General features: G+C 37.3%; 2 protein-coding genes across 2 annotated transcripts in view; one reads left to right on the forward strand and one right to left on the reverse strand.

Moving 5' to 3' along the window:
- The window catches only part of LOC127416294 (transport and Golgi organization protein 1 homolog), a 45,171-nt gene extending 30,154 nt beyond the window's left edge, over window positions 1-15,017 (forward strand). The window contains 9 exon segments of the mRNA XM_051655560.1: window positions 2,472-2,539; window positions 2,641-2,741; window positions 3,155-3,232; window positions 3,235-3,267; window positions 3,559-3,627; window positions 8,855-8,904; window positions 9,082-9,147; window positions 10,977-11,262; window positions 13,339-15,017. Of these exon segments, the coding sequence (XP_051511520.1) occupies window positions 2,472-2,539; window positions 2,641-2,741; window positions 3,155-3,232; window positions 3,235-3,267; window positions 3,559-3,627; window positions 8,855-8,904; window positions 9,082-9,147; window positions 10,977-11,262; window positions 13,339-13,607 (1,020 nt within the window). The 3' untranslated portion in view covers window positions 13,608-15,017.
- A 2,425-nt stretch (window positions 15,018-17,442) lies between these two features.
- On the reverse strand, window positions 17,443-22,667 carry LOC127416343 (axin interactor, dorsalization-associated protein-like). The gene is made up of 10 exons (XM_051655654.1): window positions 22,451-22,667; window positions 21,012-21,081; window positions 20,819-20,872; window positions 20,616-20,670; window positions 20,457-20,520; window positions 20,238-20,341; window positions 18,121-18,243; window positions 17,900-18,022; window positions 17,670-17,787; window positions 17,443-17,581 (listed from the first exon to the last, which is right to left on the reverse strand). Exons 1-10 carry the CDS (start codon window positions 22,555-22,557, stop codon window positions 17,485-17,487), a joined length of 915 nt encoding a protein of 304 aa, XP_051511614.1. The 5' UTR covers window positions 22,558-22,667; the 3' UTR covers window positions 17,443-17,484.
- Between the last annotated feature and the right edge of the window lie 2,117 nt (window positions 22,668-24,784).

A 24,784-nucleotide genomic window follows, 5' to 3' on the forward strand; every position in this document is an offset into this window, starting at 1 on the left:
ATGGGCCAAGCCCAAAATGGCAAAATATTAAGCTTTTAACGGTCTCCACAACAAATAATTGTTCAGGAAATTGGCAAGAATTAAACAAATGCACTCCTGGTGCTTTTCTGTGCCGCCGTTCGCTCATTAACCTCTGCTGCAGTGAACTGTTTGGGGAAAAAGCTGGAAACGGGGAAACTAGCAACCGTAAACATACGCAGGCGGTAAACATAACACGGCACGGCAGCTCCTCAGCACACCAGAGCAGACGGGGAAAAAATATTGGCTGAACTGCTTCAGAACGTCACATTTTTGTGACAACTGCACGAGACACTGTGCAACAGTCAAAGACGTCCATCCAGCGTGTGTTCACTAAGGAAAACAATTGAAAAACAGTGCAGATGCACAAAAACAAGTTGGTTTTGAACAGCCCCTAACGGTACGTCTCCACTGAAGCGGAAGAAATATGCACCGAGCTGCCGATTAGGGAAATGGTTCAGCGAGCTTGAATTGAGGTTTTCAGTTCAAGAGCTATAATATCTTGTAGCTCTTAAATATAAATATCTTAAATATGTGTTATTATAGTTTAAAAGATGCTAGCTTCATGTCTGAATGCCCAAAGAATATAAAGTGCTGATTTATTACACTTTTGCTGACCCAGCCACAGTATTGAAACCAGTGAATTAGCACAATCATCATTTGAAGTATGTTTAAAGTCTGAATTTAACATAATAATGAGATTAAAGCACTAAATCCAGCAGAAACCTCAACTTTTGAAGGGCTTATGACAGACATCACTGCTTTCAGGTCATAGTGATTGGCTTTTTTGGCCCTCATCTGAATAAACTTGAGAATTTCTCAACTTTTTGACACTCTCTACTGCTCTCAACGCTTGTTCCGCGCTGCTATCAATCCCCCTCTCGAGCGTGGTACTCCGCTCCCAAAGGAATTAATTGAAAACGGTTGCTCAGCTGAGCTCACCACGCGCCATACAGCCAGTGACTCCTTCGTTCATGCGTGTCGTAACAGCGCGTGCATGCGAAACAAGGTAGACCAATTTATTGTTTCATTAGTTACAAACCCGACATCGAACCCAAAGTCCTATTTGAAAAACGGACACAAACCCGACCTGAATCTGACGGGTTTTTGGGTCCTCTAGCCTGTACACGTCATAGTAAGGAAAAGCTAAGAATGTTTTTTTAACATTCTATAAATCGAATTTTAAAAAATATCGGCCGATTAATCGGTTATCTGCCTTTTCCACCACCTTATTTATCGACATCTGCAAAATCCACCATCGGTCGACCTTTACTTGGTGTAATGTGAAATTTTGACTTAACTAGGTATGCACCAACGGAACGGCTGCCGATATTTATCGGCCAATTATTGACCAAATTAAAACCATCGGCTTATTGGTTATAAGCATGAAAACTTTTATGATTAATTAGTAACACACCTTGTAAAAACTCTGTAAATGTACAATCTAGAAATAATAATATCCACAATATGTAGAAGGGTTGGCGCTCCTAAGAAGGCATAATATTTCAATGTTATTCGTCCTCCTCACGTTAATGTGGAAAAACCGGCATAAATGGACGTGACAGTTGTGAAAGCGGCACTTAGCTATAGGCTACATGTTGAGGGAAACCATCCAAAATGCTTCTAAAACATCGGTATGATATCCATTAATGCTGATTGAAATCGCAATATGGCCTTGCGCAGCAAAATATAGTTTGCGTTTAGCGCATCAGTCAGCGTTGTGTGAGCAAGCGGCGCCCTCTAGCGGTCTGGATGGCATTATCCATTATACCAATATAATACAGAATTTAAAAGAGGGTTTATGTGGTTAATTCCATGATGTGGTTGATATATCCTTAGAAATGCCTTACAAATGAATAATATGAAGTTGCAGCGTTTTATCAGATTCAGTACATATGTGTTAAATTTGAGTTTTGTTGTTTTGAACTGCAAAAATGTTTTAGTAGTACAAAATAACTTTTTTCTTATCATCATGTTATCATAGGTAGTTTGTATCTTTTATCTTCTATTTTCATTGTGGCTCTCTTGAAAATGTTGGCCAGTCATGTGTTCAACAGATCCAATCCATGTTCAATAGAAATTATTTTATTGTTAGAACAGAAAAAATATATATATTTTTTTACCTCTTTGTACATTTATAGCATAATTCCCAAGTAAAACAGTGATCTGAAGTATTATAATATACATTCGAAGAGATGGATTAGTAGTGCTTGGATAATAGAAAATAGAAAATAAATAGAAAATAAAAAGATTATTGATATATTTTCTGGAATGCAACTGTGCATGTAAATAAGCTCGCAAAGTTAGAAGTGTTCACCTGAACATTTTTCAGGCTATATTATCTGTTTTGCATGTTGCTCAATTTCACAAAAAGCTCATTTTGGCCAGTACCGATCTATCATGCATCCCTGTTTTTTTTTTATTGTTTTTTTTTATCTATTTATTTAAATTAGTTGAAAGCCCGCGCCTCAGAACGAGCTCTGGTGGAAGAGAGAAGAGAAGCGGCCAACCTTCGCCAAAAGTGCGTATTCATCAAATCACACTTCTTTTCATGTTCCATTAAAGTGCATAATTGCATTTTTTAATCTTGTTCTTAAACACTGATACGTTTGCATTCTGTAGGCTCGTTGAGCTCAGGGATAAAATCTCAGACATGGAGCAAACAAGTCTGTTCAAACTGAACTCTGGACCTCCCGAACGACACATGCCGCCTATGAGGAAAGGCGAGTAGATTTCATTCTCTGTTAAATCTTGAATTTCTTTTCAGTGATTTTGGCAACCCCAAAAATGTTTTGCTTTTCAACCCCATGAAATAGTTTTACAAGCACTGATTTCTTTGCTTTGTTGTCATATTTCCCATAGAAACAGGAAGGTAAAAAATATAGAAGGGTGTGTTGCTTTTTTCAAACAGCCAATCCATGAAGTTAAAGAAACACTCGTATATGTTAAGTTAATTTTGTCAAATTTCAGGAGTACCCTGCATATAGATGAGCTCAAAGCTAACAGACATGGGCTCTTTAAATTAAGCATAAGTTTAAATTTCCATAGCATATGTAATTATTGCATTTCTCAAGTGATGATGTTACCGCGTCAGTCAGCTTGTTTCTGATTGTCCTGGTTTGGTCGGTCTGAACAGGTGACTCTTACGGGCCGTCTCCTGTGAGTGGGGGGGCTCCTTCTCCTCCTCTAATGATAGAGGGTCCAGGACGCCCCCCTCTGCACCTGTCGGGCGACGGAGCGAATCGTTTGGTGAGTCATCGATGAATCATTTCCCCCAGTTCCTTGTCTTCCCTGGTCTCCACCTCACCTAACCTTGACCTCGTCCTTCAACCAAATCCGTCTTCATTCTTTTTCTCTTTTTTAGCTTTCCTGTTCCTGTTTTTCCTGGTCCTTCTCTCTGTTTTTCCACTTCAGTCTTTCTTACCCTCTTTGTCATCATTGAAAATGTTCTCCAAGCTTCAGCTTTGGAGACCGTTGGCTGTAATTACACGGTCAGGAACGATTGATAGTGGTTCCTAATCAGATGTTGATCTGTTTCAGGTCCCAGACCCCCGTCTGACCCCCACGGACGTTTCTCGGAGCTTGGGCACCCGATGCCCTCTCGACCTGGTACGTTTTAATACATATTTGTTCAAATATTCCTTCTTGAAACCGATTTTTTTTTAATTTTTTATTTTTGTCATATATTTTTTTAAACAATTTAAAGGATGTAAAAAACCATTTAGGAAATTCTCTTAACATTTTTGATTAATGCCACACATGAATCATTGAATCAGAATTCAGAATTGAATCAATTCATTAAAATGGACAGTTTGAACTAAGTCACGGAAGTTAATCAAATGTACTCGATAAAGTTAAAATCATAGACTGTTAGTATCTCGTTGGTGCAAAAATGGAGTGGTGACCCAATATATTGGGCATTAAAGGAATAGTTCACCCAAAAATGTAAATTTGCTGATAATTTACTCACCCTCAGTCCATCCAAGATGTATATGACCTTCTTTCTTCATCAGAACAGGATTTAAAATTTTTAGGAAAGTATCCCAGGTTTTTTTCCTCCGCTTTTTCTCCCCAATTTGGAATGCACAATTCCCAATGCACTCTAAGTCCTCGTGGTGGCGTAGTGACTCGCCTCAATCCGGGTGGCGGAGGACGAATCTCAGTTGCCTCCGCGTCTGAGACCGTCAATCTGCGCATCTTATCACGTGGCTTGTTGAGCGTGTTACCGCGGAGATGTAGCGCATTGGAGGCTTCACGCTATTCTCCGTGGCATCCACGCACAACTCGCCATGCACCCCACCGAGAGCGAGAACCACATTATAGCGACCACGAGGAGGTAACCCCATGTGACTCTACCCTCCCTAGCAACCGGGCCAATTTGGTTGCTTAGGAGACCTGGCTGGAGTCATTCGGCACACCCTGGGATTCGAACTCGCTACTCCAGGTGTGGTAGTCAGTGTCTTTACTCGCTGAGCTACCCAGGCCCCCCAGGAAGTGATTAAAGTTTTAATTGGCGATAAGCGATACAAACGTATCGATTCACTTTAGAAGACATTACTTTATCGACTGGAGTCGTGTGGATTACTTTGATGCTGACTAAATATGCTTTTCTGATTGTCAAAAATGGGTGTCCATTCACTTGCATTTGATGAAGCTAAAAACCTGGGATACTTTCCTAAAATCATAAATCCTGTTCTGATGAAGAAAGAAGGTCATATACATCTTGGATGTCCTGAGGGTGAGTAAATTACCAGCAAATGTTCATTTTTGGGTGAACTATTCCTTTAAATATTGATTGACCAACATGGGTTTTTCAATGGCTGTACTGATATCTAGAGAACAGGATGGATCATATAAATGCTGATATACAGAATACAATTTTACAACAGTAAACAATTTCTAAAGTGAAACAAGTACTTATTTTATACAATAGTTACTCAAATTTGCTTACACTTGAACGAAAAAACTACTTTAACAGAAATTGTTTACTATTCATTGACAAATCTATTGTTATTTTTGAGAACTGACACAAGGGAAAGTTAACTTATGTAAATCAGCCAAGCGAACACTGTTAATATATCGGTCTATCACTACCATTAAATGTACTTGTTTTTAATTGGCAACAAAATTATGCATTTCTAATACGTCACAAATACACTATATTGCCAAAAGTATTCGCTCACCCATCCAAATAATTGAATTCAGGTGTTCCAATCACTTCCATGGCCACAGGTGTATAAAATGAAGCACCTAGGCATGCAGACTGCTTCTACAAACATTTGTGAAAGAATGGGCCGCTCTCAGGAGCTCAGTGAATTCCAGCGTGGTACTGTGATAGGATGCCACCTGTGCAACAAGTCCAGTCGTGAAATTTCCTCGCTACTAAATATTCCACAGTCAACTGTCAGTGGTATTATAACAAAGTGGAAGCGATTGGGAATGACAGCAACTCAGCCACGAAGTGGTAGGCCACGTAAAATGACAGAGCGGGGTCAGCGGATGCTGAGGCGCATAGTGCGCAGAGGTCGCCAACTTTCTGCAGAGTCAATCGCTACAGACCTCCAAAGTTCATGTGGCCTTCAGATTAGCTCAAGAACAGTGCATAGAGAGCTTCATGGAATGGGTTTCCATGGCCGAGCAGCTGCATCCAAGCCATACATCACCAAGTGCAATGCAAAGCGTCGGATGCAGTGGTGTAAAGCACGCCGCCACTGGACTCTAGAGCAGTGGAGACGTGTTCTCTGGAGTGACGAATCACGCTTCTCCATCTGGCAATCTGATGGACGAGTCTGGGTTTGGCAGTTGCCAGGAGAACGATACTTGACTGACTGCATTGTGCCAACTGTGAAGTTTGGTGGAGGGGGGATTATGGTGTGGGGTTGTTTTTCAGGAGCTGGGCTTGGCCCCTTAGTTCCAGTGAAAGGAACTCTGAATGCTTCAGCATACCAAGAGATTTTGGACAATTCCATGCTCCCAACTTTGTGGGAACAGTTTGGGGATGGCCCCTTCCTTTTCCAACATGACTGCGCACCAGTGCACAAAGCAAGGTCCATAAAGACATGGATGAGTGAGTTTGGTGTGGAAGAACTTGACTGGCCTGCACAGAGTCCTGACCTCAACCCGATAGAGCACCTTTGGGATGAATTAGAGCGAAGACTGCGAGCCAGGCCTTCTCGTCCAACATCAGTGTCTGACCTCACAAATGCACTTCTGGAAGAATGGTCAAAAATTCCCATAAACACACTCCTAAACCTTGTGGAAAGCCTTCCCAGAAGAGTTGAAGCTGTTATAGCTGCAAAGGGTGGGCCGACATCATATTAAACCCTATGGATTAAGAATGGGATGTCACTTAAGTTCATATGCGTCTAAAGGCAGATGAGCGAATACTTTTGGCAATATAGTGTATGACTAGGTGAAAATATAGATTTTTTAATAGTTTTTTTAGATTAATCTTGATCTTCATTTGAATGACTCCAATATTGATTCTTAAGATCCCAAGATCAGTCTTTTACTTTAAAGTTTACTTGAGCTTTAGTTGTGTTAATCAAATCAAGAGCTTTTGAAACAGAATACAGAATATCAGAAGACAAATCATTCCTTAATATGTAAGCAAAATGCAGATTATAGCTGAAATATTACCCAAATGAATCAGAATCAAATCATATCGAAGACAGATTCAAACAAAATTGAGAGCTTGTGCATCAGAATCAGATAAAATCAAATCATTCTTTAATATGTAATCAAAATGCACATTATAATCAGAATGTACCCCAGTGAATCAGCATAGAGACAAATCGTATCAGAATTAAATAAAATTAAATCAGAATTTAATCAAATTGAGAGCTTGTGAATCAGAATCAAATCATTCTTTAATATGCAATAAAGCCCGACCGATATGGGATTTTTGAGACTGATTTTAGAGAGGGGAAATTGACCGATTACCGATATGGTGACCGATATATTAAATCTTTGAGCTGGAATGAAAACCGACCTTTTCTATGTGGATTTTTCACAGATTTTGCACCGATATGACTATGCAAAGGTACTCAGAAGGCTGCTTTCTTAAACAAATATTTTTTATCAAAGAACATTTGAAATTATTATTATACATTGACAAATTCTAGAAATGAACACGGAGAAAATAATTCAATAAAAATAAAATAAATAGCTAAATAAACATCAGTACTGTATGTTTAGTATCAGTCGAATGCTGACCATTTAAATAAAGAATAAATAAAAATAAAATAAACTGTTAAAACATCAGGGGCCGGTTGCACCAGCTATATGTACATTACAACTTAGCCTATTTGTGGCGTAAATGGGCAGTAAGTCAAAATGTATGCACTACTAAATATTTGAGCGTTGCACCATATAAAATTTATGTAGGACGTAACCCTACGTATGAAATAAATATTTACGGACGCCTCAGACCAGGAGCAACTGATGGAATAAAAAAGCAGACTGATATTTAATGACATCAATGAGCTCATGTTTTGGTTAACAGGCATCAGTCCTTTCGACTTATATGATGATTTTGACATTTACACTCGTTTACATTTACGAGAGCGAGAGAAAACGTACTTTTAAGTGGCTCTTCAGTATGAAACCGATATAACGATGCCGTTTTCAGGGTGCGTTGCCTGGTGTCAAGTTGCAACACATTCAAAATATATATAGGATACTAAAATTAATAAATGTCTATTTTTCCAGCCTGTTGTATTAGTATGTATCACCCCTCATTTATTTTAGATACAGTTCCTATATATTATTATTTACACAGGGCAAATATACTGTTTATTAAATCTACATTTATTACGTATCCTATTTGAATGTCTGGAAAACCAGATTTTAAATATTTCATTTTATAAATGCCACGACTGGAATTGTTCAGTTGAAGGGGGTACCAAACTGTGAATCCTGAACAAAACAGTTTGGTGAATACATGTTTACACATTAGCTTCCACTCAGCTGACAACAATGAAAGTAGCTACGTGGTTAGCTAGTTAGCTATAAGCTCGTTGTCACAGAGAGTAAAAGATGGACTTTATTTACTTTCCAGCCTTTTGTCTCACCAACAAGGTAATAACATAGCGTGAAATCAACACTCAACAGACGCAATCCACCACCGCACCGTTGTCTGCTGAGCTGCAGAAAGATGCTCTGATGTTTACCTTTCAATCTGCTACATTACTGACTGCACTGACAAACTATAGCTGGCTAACACAAACAGATGTGATAAACATGAGTGACATGGTTGTCAGGGACAGGGTTAACGTTATATTAGTTATATAATATGATGGGGTCATTGTTTATTAACTTTCCAGTATGTAGTTCACAAACTATTTAGCAATTTACGGAGAAGACACGGAGCGCGCTCTGCTGGACAAACTACGCTATGACACCAATTCTGAAGCATTGTTTCTGCACTGTATGTTCTGAAAAAAAAAATTCATATCTGCGCATATCGGTAAAATATACGGTGATACCGATATATCGGTGAATGGCTAATATCGGCCGAAAATATCGGTCGGGCACATATATGCAAGCAAAATGCACGTTATAACTAATATACCCAAATGAATCAGTATCAAATCATTCTTCAGTATATAAAAAAAAAAATCACATTATAGCTGAAATATATCGAAAATGGAATCAAATCGAGAACTTGTGCATCAGCATAAAATGAAATCATTCTTTTAATATGTAAGCAAAATGCACATTATAATCAGAATGAACCAAAATGAATCAGAATAGAGTCAAATCGTATCAGAATTGAATCTACTGTGAATCAGAATAAAAACAAATCAATCTAATCATTTTGTATGTTTTTTTTCAGAAATGTTCTCTCCCATGACGTCATCTCCATGTGCACATGATGGACCCATGGTGAGGATCTTAATTTTCATGTTGTCTTTTCTTTGAGATCTGATGTAGTGATTTCATTAAATGTGAAAATAGGAAGTACCAAAGTAAATCTCCCTCAGTTTTTGTTTCAACTATGGCCATGTAAATCTCTAGTTTTTCTTTGTCCACTAAACCTTGGTGGGTGTGTTTGCTTCAAAGCAGACCGCACCAGTCATAGAGAAGGCCGAGGCCTCAGAGCAGGTCTCATCTGACCCTGTAGAACCTGTGAGTACTGGTATTTGGTGCTGGGATGGAAATGGGCTGGTTTGTGCACAATCTGAAGTTCATAATGGCGGGTTGCCGATTCCACACTTCTGACATGACAGTGGCTATTACTCATGGCTTTTGACAGCTGTTTTCTGGATATGAAAGGCAATGATCTTGTTCTTTTGAGTCTGATAAACATTACGAGTATTTTGTTGACCAAGAAACGTTTCTTTACTTTCTAATCACTGTGTGGGTCTTATGCTCAACATTGTGGTATGTTTAACAAAACTCATGTTTGTGAGTGAGTTATGGGCTCTTTCTGGTGCATGGCTTTGGCTCAAAACATACTCTACGCAAGTACGATCATGCGTTGTTACTTTCCAAAATGTGTCCGATCACAGTGCATAGCACAGTGCAAATAAAGGTTATGAAGGACTAGGAGTGACACTTAAATCATCAATTTGTTAAAAGATCGATTTATTAATTCAAACATAAAAATGGAAATAATAAAATACTTTTTAAATGTACAAATTTGTAGACCTATTTAAAACTATTTTTGTTTTTTATTATTCATGGTTTTAAATGTAGTGCAATATAACCAAATAATAAATTATCTTTTTTTTTTTTTTTTTTAATGGACAAATAAATAGACATTTTTAAACATTTTATTAACCTTTTAAAGATTAATCTTTTTTTTTTTTTCATTAAAAATGTATTTAATAGACATATTTTCTGTTATTAAATTCATCTTTTAAAAATGTATTAAATATAACAAAATATTTTTTTAAATGGACAAATAAATAATGTTAAGTTTAGTTAAGCATAACAGTAAAATAATTAATATTTTTAAATGGACAAATAAGTGTACATTTATTCATCTTTTGAAATATAAGTTTTATAACTAATAAATTAATCGTTTTTAAATGGACAATTAAATAGACATATTTAAAACTGTTTAATACATTTTTTTCAAATGTAGTTCAATATTACAATAAAATAAATTGGTTTTAAATCGACAAATGAAGACATTTACAACTGATTTATTTATTTATTTATTTTTTTGCTTTGTCCTGTTACTTCATCTTTTGAAATAGTTAAATATAACAATAAAATTAAAAAAATAATTTTTAAATAGACAAATAAATATTTAAATATTTAATATATTTAAATATATAAATATTTAATTCATTTTTTCAAAATCTAGTTAAATATAGCAATAAAACAAATAATTTTAAATGGACTAATACATACACCTATTAAACAGTTTTTGTCCATCTTTTGTTTTTATTTTTTATTTCATCTTATATATTTCAATAAAACGAAATCATTTTTAAATGCACATTTTAAATTAAAAGTGATTTATTAGTATTTTTATGTTTGAAGTAATACATTGATAATTGATTTATTTATTTAATTTTTTTTAAGTGTCACTCCTGGTCCTTCATACAAGATACACATGCATTTATTTTATGCAATAAGAGAATCTTGCTGAACAAGGTAGCTATAAGCTGCAGTAATGTCATTTCTCCGCAACTAGTATCACAAAGCAAAATTGCAAAAGTACCAATTATTTTCAAACAGGTTACAGGAAAATAGAGGTAACTCTAGCGCCCCCTTGATTATTGAGGTTTGTTACCGCCACAGCAACACAAGAACATTAACGATATGCACGTAAGACTGGATCACGCCTGTTTATGTTGGTCAAGCATTCATGTCTGTGTTTGCTTGTGTAGAGTATGTTTCTGGCCGTACTGTGGTTCAGTTAACAGTAAACCATCATAAAACCACATGAGGACTCTAGTTTGTCTCGAGTTTTACCATAATCTCTTGTATGTATTCTGTTTCAGCGGTCTAAATCTCAGAACCAGGGTTCCTTCCTCCCATCTCCCATCCGTGACTCTCCTGTCCCGCCACAGAACGTCCCACTAAAGCCGTATGGACCCCCAGTCATGGGGGGACCAGTTCCGATCAACGGCCCGCCTCCTTTTATGGTCAGACCGCCCAATGGCCATCCTCCCATGATGCCCCCTGGCCCTCCCCTCGGCCCTGAACCGCGCTTCAGACCACCGCCCATGGAGTCTTATGGCCCCCCTCCTCCGATTGGCCCATATGGACCAGTACCGCCACCTTTTGGTGAGACACTGTCATTGCACCCACAGCCCAAACGTTAGTACCGGTTACAGCTGCACGATTGTCAAAAATAATTGTTGATTATTCTTATCGCAATTTTTGCCACAATACCATAGGTGTGTGTGTGTGTGTATATATATATATATATATATATATATATATATATATACACACAGTGGTGTGAAAAAGTGTTTGCCCCCTTCCTGATTTCTTATTTTTTTGCATGTTTGTCACACTTAAATGTTTCAGATCATCAAACAAGTTTAAATGTTAGCCAAAGATAACACAAGTAAACACAAAATGCAGTTTTTAAATGAAGTTTGTTATTATTAAGGGAAAACAAAATCCAAACCTACATGGCCCTGTGTGAAAAAGTGATTGCCCCCTAAACCTAATAACTAGTTGGGCCACCCTTAGCAGCAACAACTGCAATCAAGCGTTTGCGATAACTTGCAATGAGTCTTTTACAGCGCTGTGGAGGAATTTTGGCCCACTCATCTTTGCAGAATTGTTGTAATTCAGCCACATCGGAGGGTTTTCGAGCATGAACTGCCTTTTTAAGGTCATGCCACCGCATCTCAATAGGATTCAGGTCAGGACTTTGACTAGGCCACTCCAAAGTCTTCATTTTGTTTTTCTTCAGCCATTCAGAGGTGGACTTGCTGGTGTGTTTTGGATCATTGTCCTGCTGCAGAACCCAAGTTCGCTTCAGCTTGAGGTCACGAACAGATGGCCGGACATTCTCCTTCAGGATTTTTTGGTAGACAGCAGAATTCATGGTTCCATTTATCACAGCAAGTCTTCCAGGTCCTGAAGCAGCAAAACAGCCCCAGACCATCACACTACCACCACCATATTTTACTGTTGGTATGATGTTCTTTTTCTGAAATGCGGTGTTACTTTTACGCCAGATGTAATGGGACACACACCTTCCAAAAAGTTCAACTTTTGTCTCGTCAGTCCACAGAGTATTTTCCCAAAAGTCTTGGGGATCATCAAGATGTTTTCTGGCAAAAATGAGATGAGCCTTAAATGTTCATTTTGCTCAGCAGTGGTTTTCGTCTTGGAACTCTGCCATGCAGGCCATTTTTGCCCAGTCTCTTTCTTATGGTGGAGTCATGAACACTGACCTTAACTGAGGCAAGTGAGGCCTGCAGTTCTTTGGATGTTGTTGTGGGGTCTTTTGTGACCTCTTGGATGAGTCGTTGCTGCGCTCTTGGGGTAATTTTGGTCGGCCGGCCACTCCTGGGAAGGTTCACCACTGTTCCATGTTTTCACCATTTGTGGATAATGGCTCTCGCTGTGGTTCTCTGGAGTCCCAAAGCTTTAGAAATGGCTTTATAACCTTTTCCAGACTGATAGATCTCAATTACTTTCTTTCTCATTTGTTCCTGAATTTCTTTGGATCTCGGCATGATGTCTAGCTTTTGAAGATCTTTTGGTCTACTTCACTTTGTCAGGCAGGTCCTATTTAAGTGATTTCTTGATTGAGAACAGGTGTGGCAGTAATCAGGCCTGGGTGTGGCTAGAGAAATTGAACTCAGGTGTGATAAACCACAGTTAAGTTATGTTTTAACAGGTGGGGCAAACACTTTTTCACACAGGGCCATGTAGGTTTGGATTTTGTTTTCCCTTAATAATAACAACCTTCATTTAAAAACTGCATTTTGTGTTTACTTGTGTTATCTTTGACTAATATTTAAACTTGTTTGATGATCTGAAACATTTAAGTGTGACAAACATGCAAAAAAATAAGAAATCAGGAAGGGGACAAACACTTTTTCACACCACTGTATATAGGAAAAACAGCTTTTGACACTATTCAATATTTATATTTATTTATTTGATCAAAAATGGCTCAAACAGCAGTATTTGCAAACATATTTTACACACAGTTTACAAAAACATTTTAAAACCTATAAAATGCCACATGAGGAATTCACAATATTGATTTTTACATTAGCAACAAAAATTAGAATATGTGATAACTATTCAGTGTATTGTCTTTGCTTAGTTACTAGTGAATTACACGTCTTTATTCACACAGAAGTGAAATATCACTTTGGTTTGTTTGCTCAGGTCGAGGCCCGCTCCCCCCACCACCTGAATTTTACATACCTCGTGGGCTTCCTCCTCGGCCCTTCCCTCCCGGACCTCTTCCACCCCCTGGAGCGATGGTTCCGCTACCGTATAGGGGCCGGGGCTTCCTGGGGCCCCCTTCACTAACAGTTCAGACCTCTAGGGACGGTGAGGAGAATGCCACATTAGCGCAAAACCCCCCCACAGATGACTTCCATCAGCAGGGGGCGCCGCAGGACGCAGAAAACTCCGCAACGGCGGAACCTTGAACGAACTGTTACCTGAACAATTTTTCCAGGCTTCATGAATTTCTTTGTTTGGTCCCTATTCTTTTCAATACTTTTAACATCAAAATGCCACTTTAAATCTCAGTTGTTTGATTTTGTTTTCCATTTCATTTAAGCTTATTTCAGTAAGACATTTGTGACAAATTGAGGGTTTTGATTTTATAAGTTTGCAAGACTTTCCTATGGAAATAGTTTAATATACAGAAGGCAACGTAACTTGTGTTTATGGTTGTCATATGGATAAATTATATCTACCACTCACCCAGAGCTGATGCATCCTGGGATATTGTTTGAACCAATCTGACATAAATATGTTCGAACGCAAGACAAACTATTCATGAAGTATTTTTATGCCTTTTTCACCAATTCTGAACAAATATTTCTGCTCGAGTCGCTTTTAGTCCGATTTAGTGTTTTGATTTGTTGTACGTCTGTTCTTGTCATTTCTTTTCCTAGCGGAAAGGCACATATGATGTCATATTGACAAAGTATTTGTACATTTCTTTCAGCTGCATATACAATAAAAATATTCCCAGAAATCAGACATTGATAACGTAACCAAAATCGTGCACAGTTGAAACCGATGAACTTCTTTTAGTATATTGTTCATCATTGTTCAACTGACCTTTCATCTTACCGTATTACTCAACAGTTGACATAACAGCACATAAATCATCTGTACACCATGTAATTGTATTAATGGATGTTGGACGATTATGTTTTTGCAGAACTGTAAATTTACTGGCAATGGAGCTCCTTCATGAAACACAAGCAGACCAATTTTTATGTAAATTGTTCATTAAATCATTCTTGTGTAAATTGTAAAAAAACGAACAATCACATTTAATGCAACAGATTTTCAGGTTAATTTGTTGTAAAGCTATTATGTAAACTGTTGCATTCAGTTCAGGGTGACAATACTGTTTATCGCATTCAATTCACAGAATTAATACAAGAATGGTTTTACGAAAAAATTACTCATTCATTACATTCAGTTTGCAGAATTTAATAGAATACAATTTACGCAAGAATTGTTTTATGTAAATGCAACAAACAGCATATTCTTCATTTTAATTCTCAAAATTTGTCAATTTATTTAATCATTTGTTTTGCTCTCGTTTTAATGAATGAGGCCCAATGAACGATGCTTTTCTGGGGTTTTGATGCAATGCTCTCGGAAACAAACCAACCAACTTTTTTTTTAAATATATTTTGTCATATAGTGTTTTCTTTGATATTAGTCAAATATTTCAGAAAGTGTGTTGAAAGGATGTTGCAATAAGAGTGTCTGCATCACGTGTTCAAATCTTAGGGAAGAAACTGTTTAGGAAAAAAACAGTGGCATTAAATTCCTGGGAATGAATGAGTTGAATAAAACTGCTTTTGCTTCTAGTTCATGTTGTAAGAAAAGTCTTAAGATTTGTTTACTGGGAAATCCAGCATTTCTGTGACATTCATGTCAACATCCTTTCCCCTATTGCTGATCGAACAGGAACTCAGTGGAGTCAGCCGTTCCATTGAGGATGCATTTGGCATAAATTAGTTTAGGAAATTTGCATTTAATGATTAATCATGCCAGTGTCAAATACAGCATTTAAGGCTGAATCTCACAAAAACATGACTAGGTCACATTTCGCCCCAAAATCAAAAGATACAAGAAATGATATTTTGCATCATGAAGCCTATTTGTAAGACCATTTTTGCATTGTTTTGACATTTAAGCACAACCCACCCACTCCCCATACGTTGCATTGCCATAATGTGTTTTGCATTTTTGTAATTCCCATTATTCTCTCTGGTGATTCACCCATAACCTGTTCCAAGGAACTAAATAACCATAAACTCTATTTAAGACATTGCATTGCTTTTTATTAGTTTGCTATAAGAATAGAGCTTTTTAATTACAGTTATATGTTTCCTCATGGAGAGACTGATATTGCAGGCTGCAGTTCACCTTCTCATAACTGATAGTACATATTAATGATATTATATTAATAAAATATTCCTGATTCAAGCAGCATTGTCATTTATTAGAAATGAGACATTTGAAAAAGCTCTAATAATCCGCCCCACAACAAGCATCTTCCATCAAACCACATACTGTATATAGTCTTTATAGATATGCAACACTTATTTAGATTTTATCCATAGTTTTCATAGATTCCGAGGCTCCAACATGTGGACAAGTTTCATGACTTTTACTGTCTTTATCAATGTCCATCAAAGAGTACTCGATGCTCATTATTATGAGCCAAAAGCCATTGCTTTAAATCGAAAATGAATGCTAGGTAATGGTTTATATTGCACAGAAAACAGCTGTTGATCTCCATTGTATAGTGAGTAAAGAGAAAATACAGATATGTCAAAAACCAAATATGTATTTGAGACTTCCAGTGTTGTCTTTTAGGGTATTTAATAACACTGTGTAACACATTTTTTGTTGTTCCTGGGTAGTAAGTGTTATTTCCTAATTGCTTATGCCTCAAAAGTATAGAAAATGGCTGTTATTCCCCACAAACTTTGCTTTTGTGGCCACGACAGTGATATTTTGAAATTTACCCATTTCCAATGAGAAACGGGCGGATTTGTGACTTTTCGTTCACATAAAGTCAGAAAAAAACAACATGTCCAAATTAACATGTATTTATACTATAGTGATATTCAAAGCTGTGCTGGTCCATATTGGTAACAAGTACCCATCTCTTCCCCTGGCTCACTCAGTGCACGTCAAAGAGGATTACAACAGCATCAAGACCTTGCTGGACGCCTTGAAGTATGATGAGTATGGCTGGGAGGTCATAGGAGACTCCAAAATGGTGACATTCCTGATGGGTCTCCAAGGTGGTTTTAGCAAGTTTCCCTTTTATCTTTGCCTTTGGGACAGCAAGGCGCACTACCACAGGCGGGACTGGCCACAGCGGTCCGAGTTCTCTGTGGGGAGGAACAACATCAAGTGGGAGCCACTGGTGGACCCCCGGAAGGTGCTGATGCCACAACTGCACATCAAATTGGGCCTTATGAAACAATTTGTCAGAGCTCTAGATAAGGAGTCGGCCTTCAAGTACCTTCAAGACTTGTTCCCTAAGCTGTCTGAGGCAAAGGTCAAAGCCAGTGACCGGTGTGGTCTTCGTCGGACCACAGATAAAGAAGGATTTTGGATTCATATGTAGTTTTTTTGGACTTTATGTGAACGAAGACACAAATTCGCCCGTTTTCTCATTGGAAATAAGTACATTTCAAAATATCACAAAAGCAAAGTCTGTGGGGAATAATAGAATAAATTTCTATACTTTTGAGGCATAAGCAATTAGGAAATAACACTTACTACCCAGGAACAAAAATTGTGTTACATAGTGTAATAATAATAAGGCTGAAAGGTTCTTCATCTTTTGATTAGCATGCTGACAGAGACTTGATTGAACTCAATTGATGTTCAGTGTGTAGTCCTAAAAATTGCATTTTTAGCCATAGGTGTGCTTTCCAAATTGGCCAACGAATTGACATGACTGAACAGCTTGGCCATTGCCAAACGTGGCAATACGCCCGTCTGTAACATAATGGTTTTAAAACAATAAAAACACAAAGACCAATGGGGAGTTGCATTGCCTAAACTTCAATGTATATCTATCTGTTTGCATCAGAAATCATCATACAGAGCATTTGTTCAGAATTCAAAGCACCAAGTTCTCCTGATATGAAGGCTACGGCGTCCCAACGGCTGGACTGGAGATCTGGGATAAAGAGTCTGATATTGCAGGGAATGAAAGAGATGATGCTCCAAATTGAACCGGTCAGCACCAGAAACCGAATGAATGTGGTCCATTTATGTCAGTCACATTCTCGGCTGTGGGATATGTGTTTAGTCTTTGTGCAAAGTTTGATTTAGGTGCAGGTAGAGTGGTTTCTTGGTCAGGAGGTTGAGTTTTTTCCTCTTGAAGTCAGTTGGTTTCTTATACCTAAAATCAAATTGAACAACTGCATTCATGCATTGTGCAATAACGTGACTCACAAATAGAAAATAATGCATCATCTACTGGCACTCACAGTTCTATAACAATGGGACCTGGTTTGATTTCATCCATTTCCATGAAAGCAAAACACTTAGTGCTGGTAAACGTTTTCTTGGGTTTGTAGTGTTTGAATTCAAAGAAAATAGCAGCACCTAGAGAATACAGAAATACAACATTCATAAAGTTCACTTATAGTAGATACGAAAATGCTGGCAAGCGATGTGACTCTCACTAAAACCACACCCTTCTACAGTAAAATGAGACCTTTGGGTAGTTTTTCTAGATGTTTCTGGATTTCCACATTCACTCTGAAATGAATGTACGTGTCTTCTTTTCGTGTTGCCACTGGAGTGTCTTGAACTGGGTTCAAATCAATTCCGTTCTGATCTGAGGAGGGAAAAAAGTGTGAACACTGGAGAATAATTAGAACTTTATATCTGGACAATAACATATTCATAAAGTTATTGTTGAGTTAGTATGCAGACCTTTAACACTGACTGTAATGTAAGGGTCTATACACTGTCCTGCATCTTTTAGCCCAATCTTCTCTATCGTTAGTGTGAGGAGAGTCATTCCAGGCTCTGAGGGTAACCGTGGCAACAAAGTACCTGTCAAAAATGTCAAACAAATGATCATTACATAATACAAACTCAAATGAATAAAAACGTATACGTTGTTTGGCGATGTTTCATATTTAGAAAAACTGTAAAACGGACAGCTTTGGGCACGGTAAAGTCTCGTTAAAACATTTTAAACATTGTTACGCATCACAGGAGATTTGTGTCACTTTTGTGATGAAAATTCCCAGCACGGTGTCATTTCACGCACCTCTCAAATTCTGTATTGTTTTTAATAGAAATCTGTGCTGGAAATGATGCTGATGAAAATAGTTTTTTTTTTTTAAATCCCCTTTTCTCCCAATATGGAATGCCCAATTCCCACTACTTAGTAGGTCCTCGTGGTGGAGCGGTTACTCACCTCAATCCGGGAGGCAGAGGACAAGTCTCAGTTGCCTCCGCTTCTGAGACCGTCAATCCGTGCATCTTATCACGTGACTCATTGTGCATGACACCGCGGAGACTCACAGCATGTGGAGGCTCATGCTACTCTCCACGATCCATGCACAACTTACCACACACCCCATTGAGAGCGAGAACCACTAATCATGACCACGAGGAGGTTACCCCATGTGACTCTACCCTCCCTAGCAACCAGGCCAATTTGGTTGCTTAGGAGATCTGGCTGGCTTTGAACTCGCGACTCCAGGGGTGGTAGTCAGCGTCAATCCTCGCTGAGCTACCCTGGCCCCTGAAAATATCATTTTTTAACGTTTTTCAAATACAATGACCGACTCCTTTGTCTCGGCTGAGATTAATTTCATAGCTAACATTTAATACATCCTAAATACACACAATTAAAATTATATTTCAACACTTTTTGCGAAATTTGCCAAAGTTACAGCTTGATTGGAAATGACGCCCAATAAAAAGTTATATTTCCCTTGAGTTTTCTTTTTGTCTCATATTTCATCTCAAGCATGCTCTTTTTGTCCACTTGGTTAACAAGTACGCTAACTTTTGAAACAAACTTTATTAGTTGGTAGTGATTGGTGTGGTAGAAATGACGCTTCAACCGTGAGACAGTCAAACATTTTGATAAATTGAAAAATAATTTTCACACAGTAAATACTGAAATGGTTTATGTTTATTTAACTCTTTGGTTAGATGATTGTGGTTTTAATCATGTTATAATTTGTATTTTTATAATGCATTTTTTCGTTTAATATTAAAAGTGTGGGACTGGGACAAGACTAAATCTCAACTCTATACAAAAAAAGACATTTGAAAAATAGCAAAAATAAAATATCAATAAAAACACATATCTAACACACATACTGTATATAAAAAAAAAATTAAAAATATTTTTTACATCTGTTAGTTTTAATAAAAAAAATACATAAATAATAAACAACCTTTTGAGATATGAATTTGCAGAAGTTGAAGAAACAATTTTAAATGGCATGATTTTAAGATCTTTATATTAGTGGATCACAATAATACAAAATGTATTACTAATTTTAAGAAATCTTTATTATAAAGTGGTAGGTAAATGTCTATTGTATGCAATTATTATTACAGTAACAATATGGTCTTGTAAAGTGCAAGACAAGTTAATGCAGCAGTAATTATGGGGTCGGTTAAAGAATGAAGCACCTGTGGGGGGCCTGGGTAGCTCAGTGAGTAAAGACGCTGACTACCACACCTGGAGTCGCAAGTTAAAATCCAGCATGGTCTCCTAAGCAACCAAATTGGCCCGGTTGCTAGGGAGGGTAGAGTCACATGGGGTAACCCCCTCGTGGTCGCTATAATGTGGTTCTCGCTCTCGATGGGGCGCGTGGTGAGTTGTGCATGGATGCCGCAGAGAATAGCGTGAAGCCTCCACACACACTACGTCTCCACGGTAACGCGCTCAACAAGCCACGTGATAAGATGCGCGGATTGACGGTCTCAGACGCGGAGGTCAATACACCACCACGAGGACTTAGAGCGTACTGGGAATTGGGAAAAAAAAAAAAAAAAGAAAAGAAAAAAGATTGAAGCACCTGGCACTCTAGCGGGGAACGATGGAGTCGAACCCACACCAGTATCAGCATCCGACTCTTCTTCCACCTCTAGGTTTTCCTCCTCTCCTGGTGCAAACATTTTCCTAAAAGGAATGAGGACAAACAATTAATGTGAAAGAACAAGAGATATTATTGAAAAATATCACTCTTCAAAGCATGAGATGTACTACTAACATTATAGAATTAGAATAGAATTACCTCAAAGGCACTGGCTGGACATCAAAAGGGAAATCTATGTTGCAAGTCAGAATGTTCTTAATAACTGTTGAGAAACAGAAAAATAACACATATTAGTTCTCTGAATATCTAAACAGATTTTCTTAAATTTGTTTATATTCACAAACTGTATGTACATACTGGGTTCCAGTTTTTTCAGGTCTTCTAACTTGAACTCCTCTTGAGATTGTGTGCACTAACAAAAACAAAGATAGGATTTCAGCTAAAACATGCCCACAAAAGAATACTATAATAATAAAACACATAATAAAAAATAAAAACAATCCCATATTAACAGTGTCACATGCAAGAATAATCAGGTAACAACCCATATCACTACTAACCTGTAAGGCTGCACTTCGCATTTCAAGGCATGTTGCACATTTTCCCAGGGTTTTCTGGCAAAGTAAAAATATAAATATTTGTAAGATAATAAAGGAAATGACTAAATATCTAAATTTATAAAAAGCAGTTTGTGATCTCTATTTTATTTACTGTAATGTCATTTTAAATAGTTATTGACAGCTGTCACCATACCTTCTGTTCCTCAGTGAAATCATGCGAGTTTGATGATGAATGAATCTCTTTCTGAAGTTGCCTCGCAAGTCTGAAGAAACATCACAGTAATTGATCAGTAAATGACAGAATGTCGTTTTCATCATTACCAGAACTGAAACTGACACTTGCATTAACATTTCATTAAGCTGCATTAGTTTACTTTCTCCCCTCATGCCATCCCAGATGTGTATGACTTTCTTTCTTCTGCTGAACACAAACGAAGATTTTTAGAAGAATATCTCAGCTCTGTAGGTCCATACAATGCAAGTGAATGGGTGCCAGAACTTTGAAGCTCCAAAAAGCACATAAAGGCAGCATAAAAGTAATCTATACGACGCCAGTGGTTTAATCCATGTCATCAGAAGTGATATGATAGGTTTGGGTGAGAAACCGATCAATATTTATGTCCTTTTTTACTATAAATCCCCACTTTATGTTTGTTTTTGGCAATTTGCATTTTTCGTGCATATCGCCAACAACTGGGCAGGAAGAATTTATAGTAAAAAAGGACAAATATTAATCTGTTTCTCACCCACACATATCATATCCCTTCTAATAGACATGGATTAAACCACTGGTGTTGTATAGATTACTTTTATGCTGCCTTTATGTGCATTTTGGAGCTTCAAAATTCTGGCACCCATTCACTTGCATTGTATGGACCAACAGAGTGGAAATACTCTTCTAAAAATCTTCGTTTGTGTCCAGCAGAAGAAAGAAAGTCACACACATCTGGGATGGCATGAGGGTGAGTAAATGATGAGAGAATTTTCATTTTTGGGGTTTAAAGTTGCACTCAGTCATTTTTTCATCATTAAAAAACGCTTTACTCCCAAAGAAATAAATAGTAAATTTGAAACACATGAATGAGCTCTCACATGAGATGAGGACTCTAGTCATATCAGTAACCTTATAATATAAAAGCTGTTTTATTCTACATTCAGAGGGTCCTCTCATGGGTACTGCCATGTGTGCCAAATGTGCTTAAACTGGATAAAGTCATAAAGGCAAAACTACAGCTTGAAAAACAGCTTGAAGGGTGAACAGTTGTGTTTGAACACTGACCTAAATGGCATTCATTCAGATTAGAACAGACACAGTGAAATTCCACCCAGTGCTGGACGAGGGTGTGGCGCGCGACAAATAATGCAAACATGCTGTCAGACAGTTATTTTTCTCACTGCATCTCAGGCACATCAAGCATGCATTTAATGCATTTAATGTAACTGCATGATCATGCACAATAAAGTACAAGTAAAACTACAACGAGCACTTATGACAGGAAAAGCAATGCATCACTTGTCATTTAAAGAATGCAATGTGTTCTATTGGAGAAAATGCTTATGCGATTATAAATCGGTCTGATTTAGAGATCGAAAAAGATTTGCATGAATTTTGATCATAAATGCGCAACTTACATTTGATATTCATCGATGGCTTCCACCAGCTGCCCCCAAGAATCAAAGTCCGTGCCCTTTTTAAAACTCGCGTGCCACTTTTGGACGGTTTTGGTGACATCTGACATCTTCTCGGATTAAAGTTGCACGAAAGGTTTTCGGTTGGTCATCGCTGGTGAGTTTTTATCTCCACTGTGAAACGCACAGGGCTCCGGCGTCACCGACACATGCGCGTGCAACCAAACTACCTGCCAGACGCCGGAAGCCGCGCACACACATCGAGACGCGTTTTCATAATAAAAGTCGGGATTGATTAAATTTTGCACTGGTAGTTTTAGAAAATTCCAGATAATATGAAAATGTATAAATGTGTGAGTCATACCATACTGCATGAAGGGCTGCCCTGCTAAAAAACAAAACTGCTTAAACCAGCCTAAGTTGATTAGCTGGTCACCGAGGCTGGTCCTGCAGTTCAGTTGGCTGGTTTTAGAGATTTTGGGGAATTTTTAGCTTGGAGACCAGCTGGCCAAACAGATTAAAGGAAATGTACAGCACAAGTTGAGGTCAATCGATAGCATTTGTGGCATAATGTTGATTACTACAAATAAAATATTTCGACTCGTCCCTCATTTTCTTAAAAAAAAAAAAAAAAAAAAAAAAACTTGCAATGGAAGTCAATGGAGCCAATACATAAATGTTAAAATAAAATAAAAACTCGCTGTTTTAAAAGTATAGCCACAAAAACAATATGTGTGTTAACATGATTTAAGTGTGATAAAATCACTTACTAACCACATCTGTGTAAAGTTATAGCCAATTTTACAACTTTGTTGCCATGATGATGTAATGTAAGCAAACCCTAAAACACTACAATGACTGTAATGATGATTTAAACAACTTTACAGCTCAAATAATTCACAAGTTTTAACAGAAGTATGAATGAAAGTGCTTTTATAAAATTATAAGCTTCACATTTCTGCCTTTAAACCCTCCAAATATTGGATCCATTGACTTCCATTGTAAGTGCCTCAATTAAACCTTGATTTGTGCTTTTATTAAAGAAGAGGACGGGAAAAGTCTAAATGACTTATTGTGGTAATCAACATTATGCCACAAATGCTGTCGTTTGAGCATAACTTATTATGAACCTGGAATATTCCTTTAACCAGGTGAGCACCAGCTTGGCCAGGCTGGGTGACCATTTAAAACCAGCCAAGACCAGCCAACTAGCTTAGGCTGGTTTTAATTGTTTGTTTGTTTGTTTGTTTGTTTCTAGCAGGGTGAATAATAAATAAATTAAAATAAATCTTTATAAATGTATAAACTAAAAATAAACTAAAATAAATCTTAATAAAAATACAACAATTGATAGCACAGTGTGTTGTCATTGTTATATTTGAAAGACCATAAACATGTAATTTATGAAGCTCTCTGGTAATGATTTATTTTTATTTTATTTTATTTTTGTTTTGCAGTTGAAGGAAGACAATAAGCTGGAAAATCACTAACAAAAAGTACCAAAAGTACCATGGTCTGACTATGCTTTTTATATATGTACCATGGTAATTCAATGGAATTATTTGAAGTACTATAATATCATTTTAACCCTTGTGCGACCTTCGGGACTTTTTTTTTTTTTTTCAGTCATTTCAGCTGTGTTAATGCCAACGGCATAAATCTTGCCAAAGGTGTGTATTTTGGGGGGAATTTTGATATTTCAACCTCAGTTCCTATAATACATCTATAATACACTGTGTACACAAAATAGTTACACTCAGGACCTTCAGGACAAAAATGTCCCCATTGAAACCCATTAAAACTGCAATATTTTATCTCAGTGCCATTAAAGCATAAAATCATGAATTCTATAATATTATGCTTTCATTCCGGAGCCCTGGCTTCAAAATTTACATTTTTAATATCTTCCACCAGATGGCGCCATTTTTCTCATGTTTAGCCTATGGAGCAAATACATGCTTTTCCCCTGTTCTCTGTTTGCTGTATTATAGAGCACTGCAGGACAACTGAATAAATGATGCAGCTAAAATTGTGTGTGTGTGTTGTTATGGATGTCAGAGTGTGTTTTGTATGTGTGTATTGAGAAATTGTGTGTGTGTGTGTGTGTGTGTGTGTGTGTGTGTGTGTGTGTGTGTGTGTGTGTGTGTAAAAACAACAGTGGCATTATATAAACAAACTGGCATTTAAAGGGTTAAAATCCTGAAAATGAATGAATATTTGGTAGTTATGATCAGGACTGATGTTGGTTAAAAAAATTAACTCATTGAAATTGGAAAATAATATTAATATATAATATTATTATGGCAGTATTTTTATGCGGACATTTTTGTCCTCTAA

The sequence above is a fragment of the Myxocyprinus asiaticus genome, chromosome 25, assembly GCF_019703515.2.
Source record: "Myxocyprinus asiaticus isolate MX2 ecotype Aquarium Trade chromosome 25, UBuf_Myxa_2, whole genome shotgun sequence".
In the NCBI taxonomy this organism is placed as follows: domain Eukaryota; kingdom Metazoa; phylum Chordata; class Actinopteri; order Cypriniformes; family Catostomidae; genus Myxocyprinus; species Myxocyprinus asiaticus.

Excerpts from the sequence above, each read along its gene's own strand:
- LOC127416343 (XM_051655654.1), bottom strand. The coding sequence starts at position 22,557 with ATGTCAGATGTCACCAAAACCGTCCAAAAGTGGCACGCGAGTTTTAAA. Across the intron at positions 21,082-22,450 it reads GCCATCGATGAATATCAAAT|ACTTGCGAGGCAACTTCAGA; the intron begins GTAAGTTGCGCA and ends ATGTTTCTTCAG. Across the intron at positions 20,521-20,615 it reads CCTGAAAAAACTGGAACCCA|TTATTAAGAACATTCTGACT; the intron begins GTATGTACATAC and ends GTTTCTCAACAG.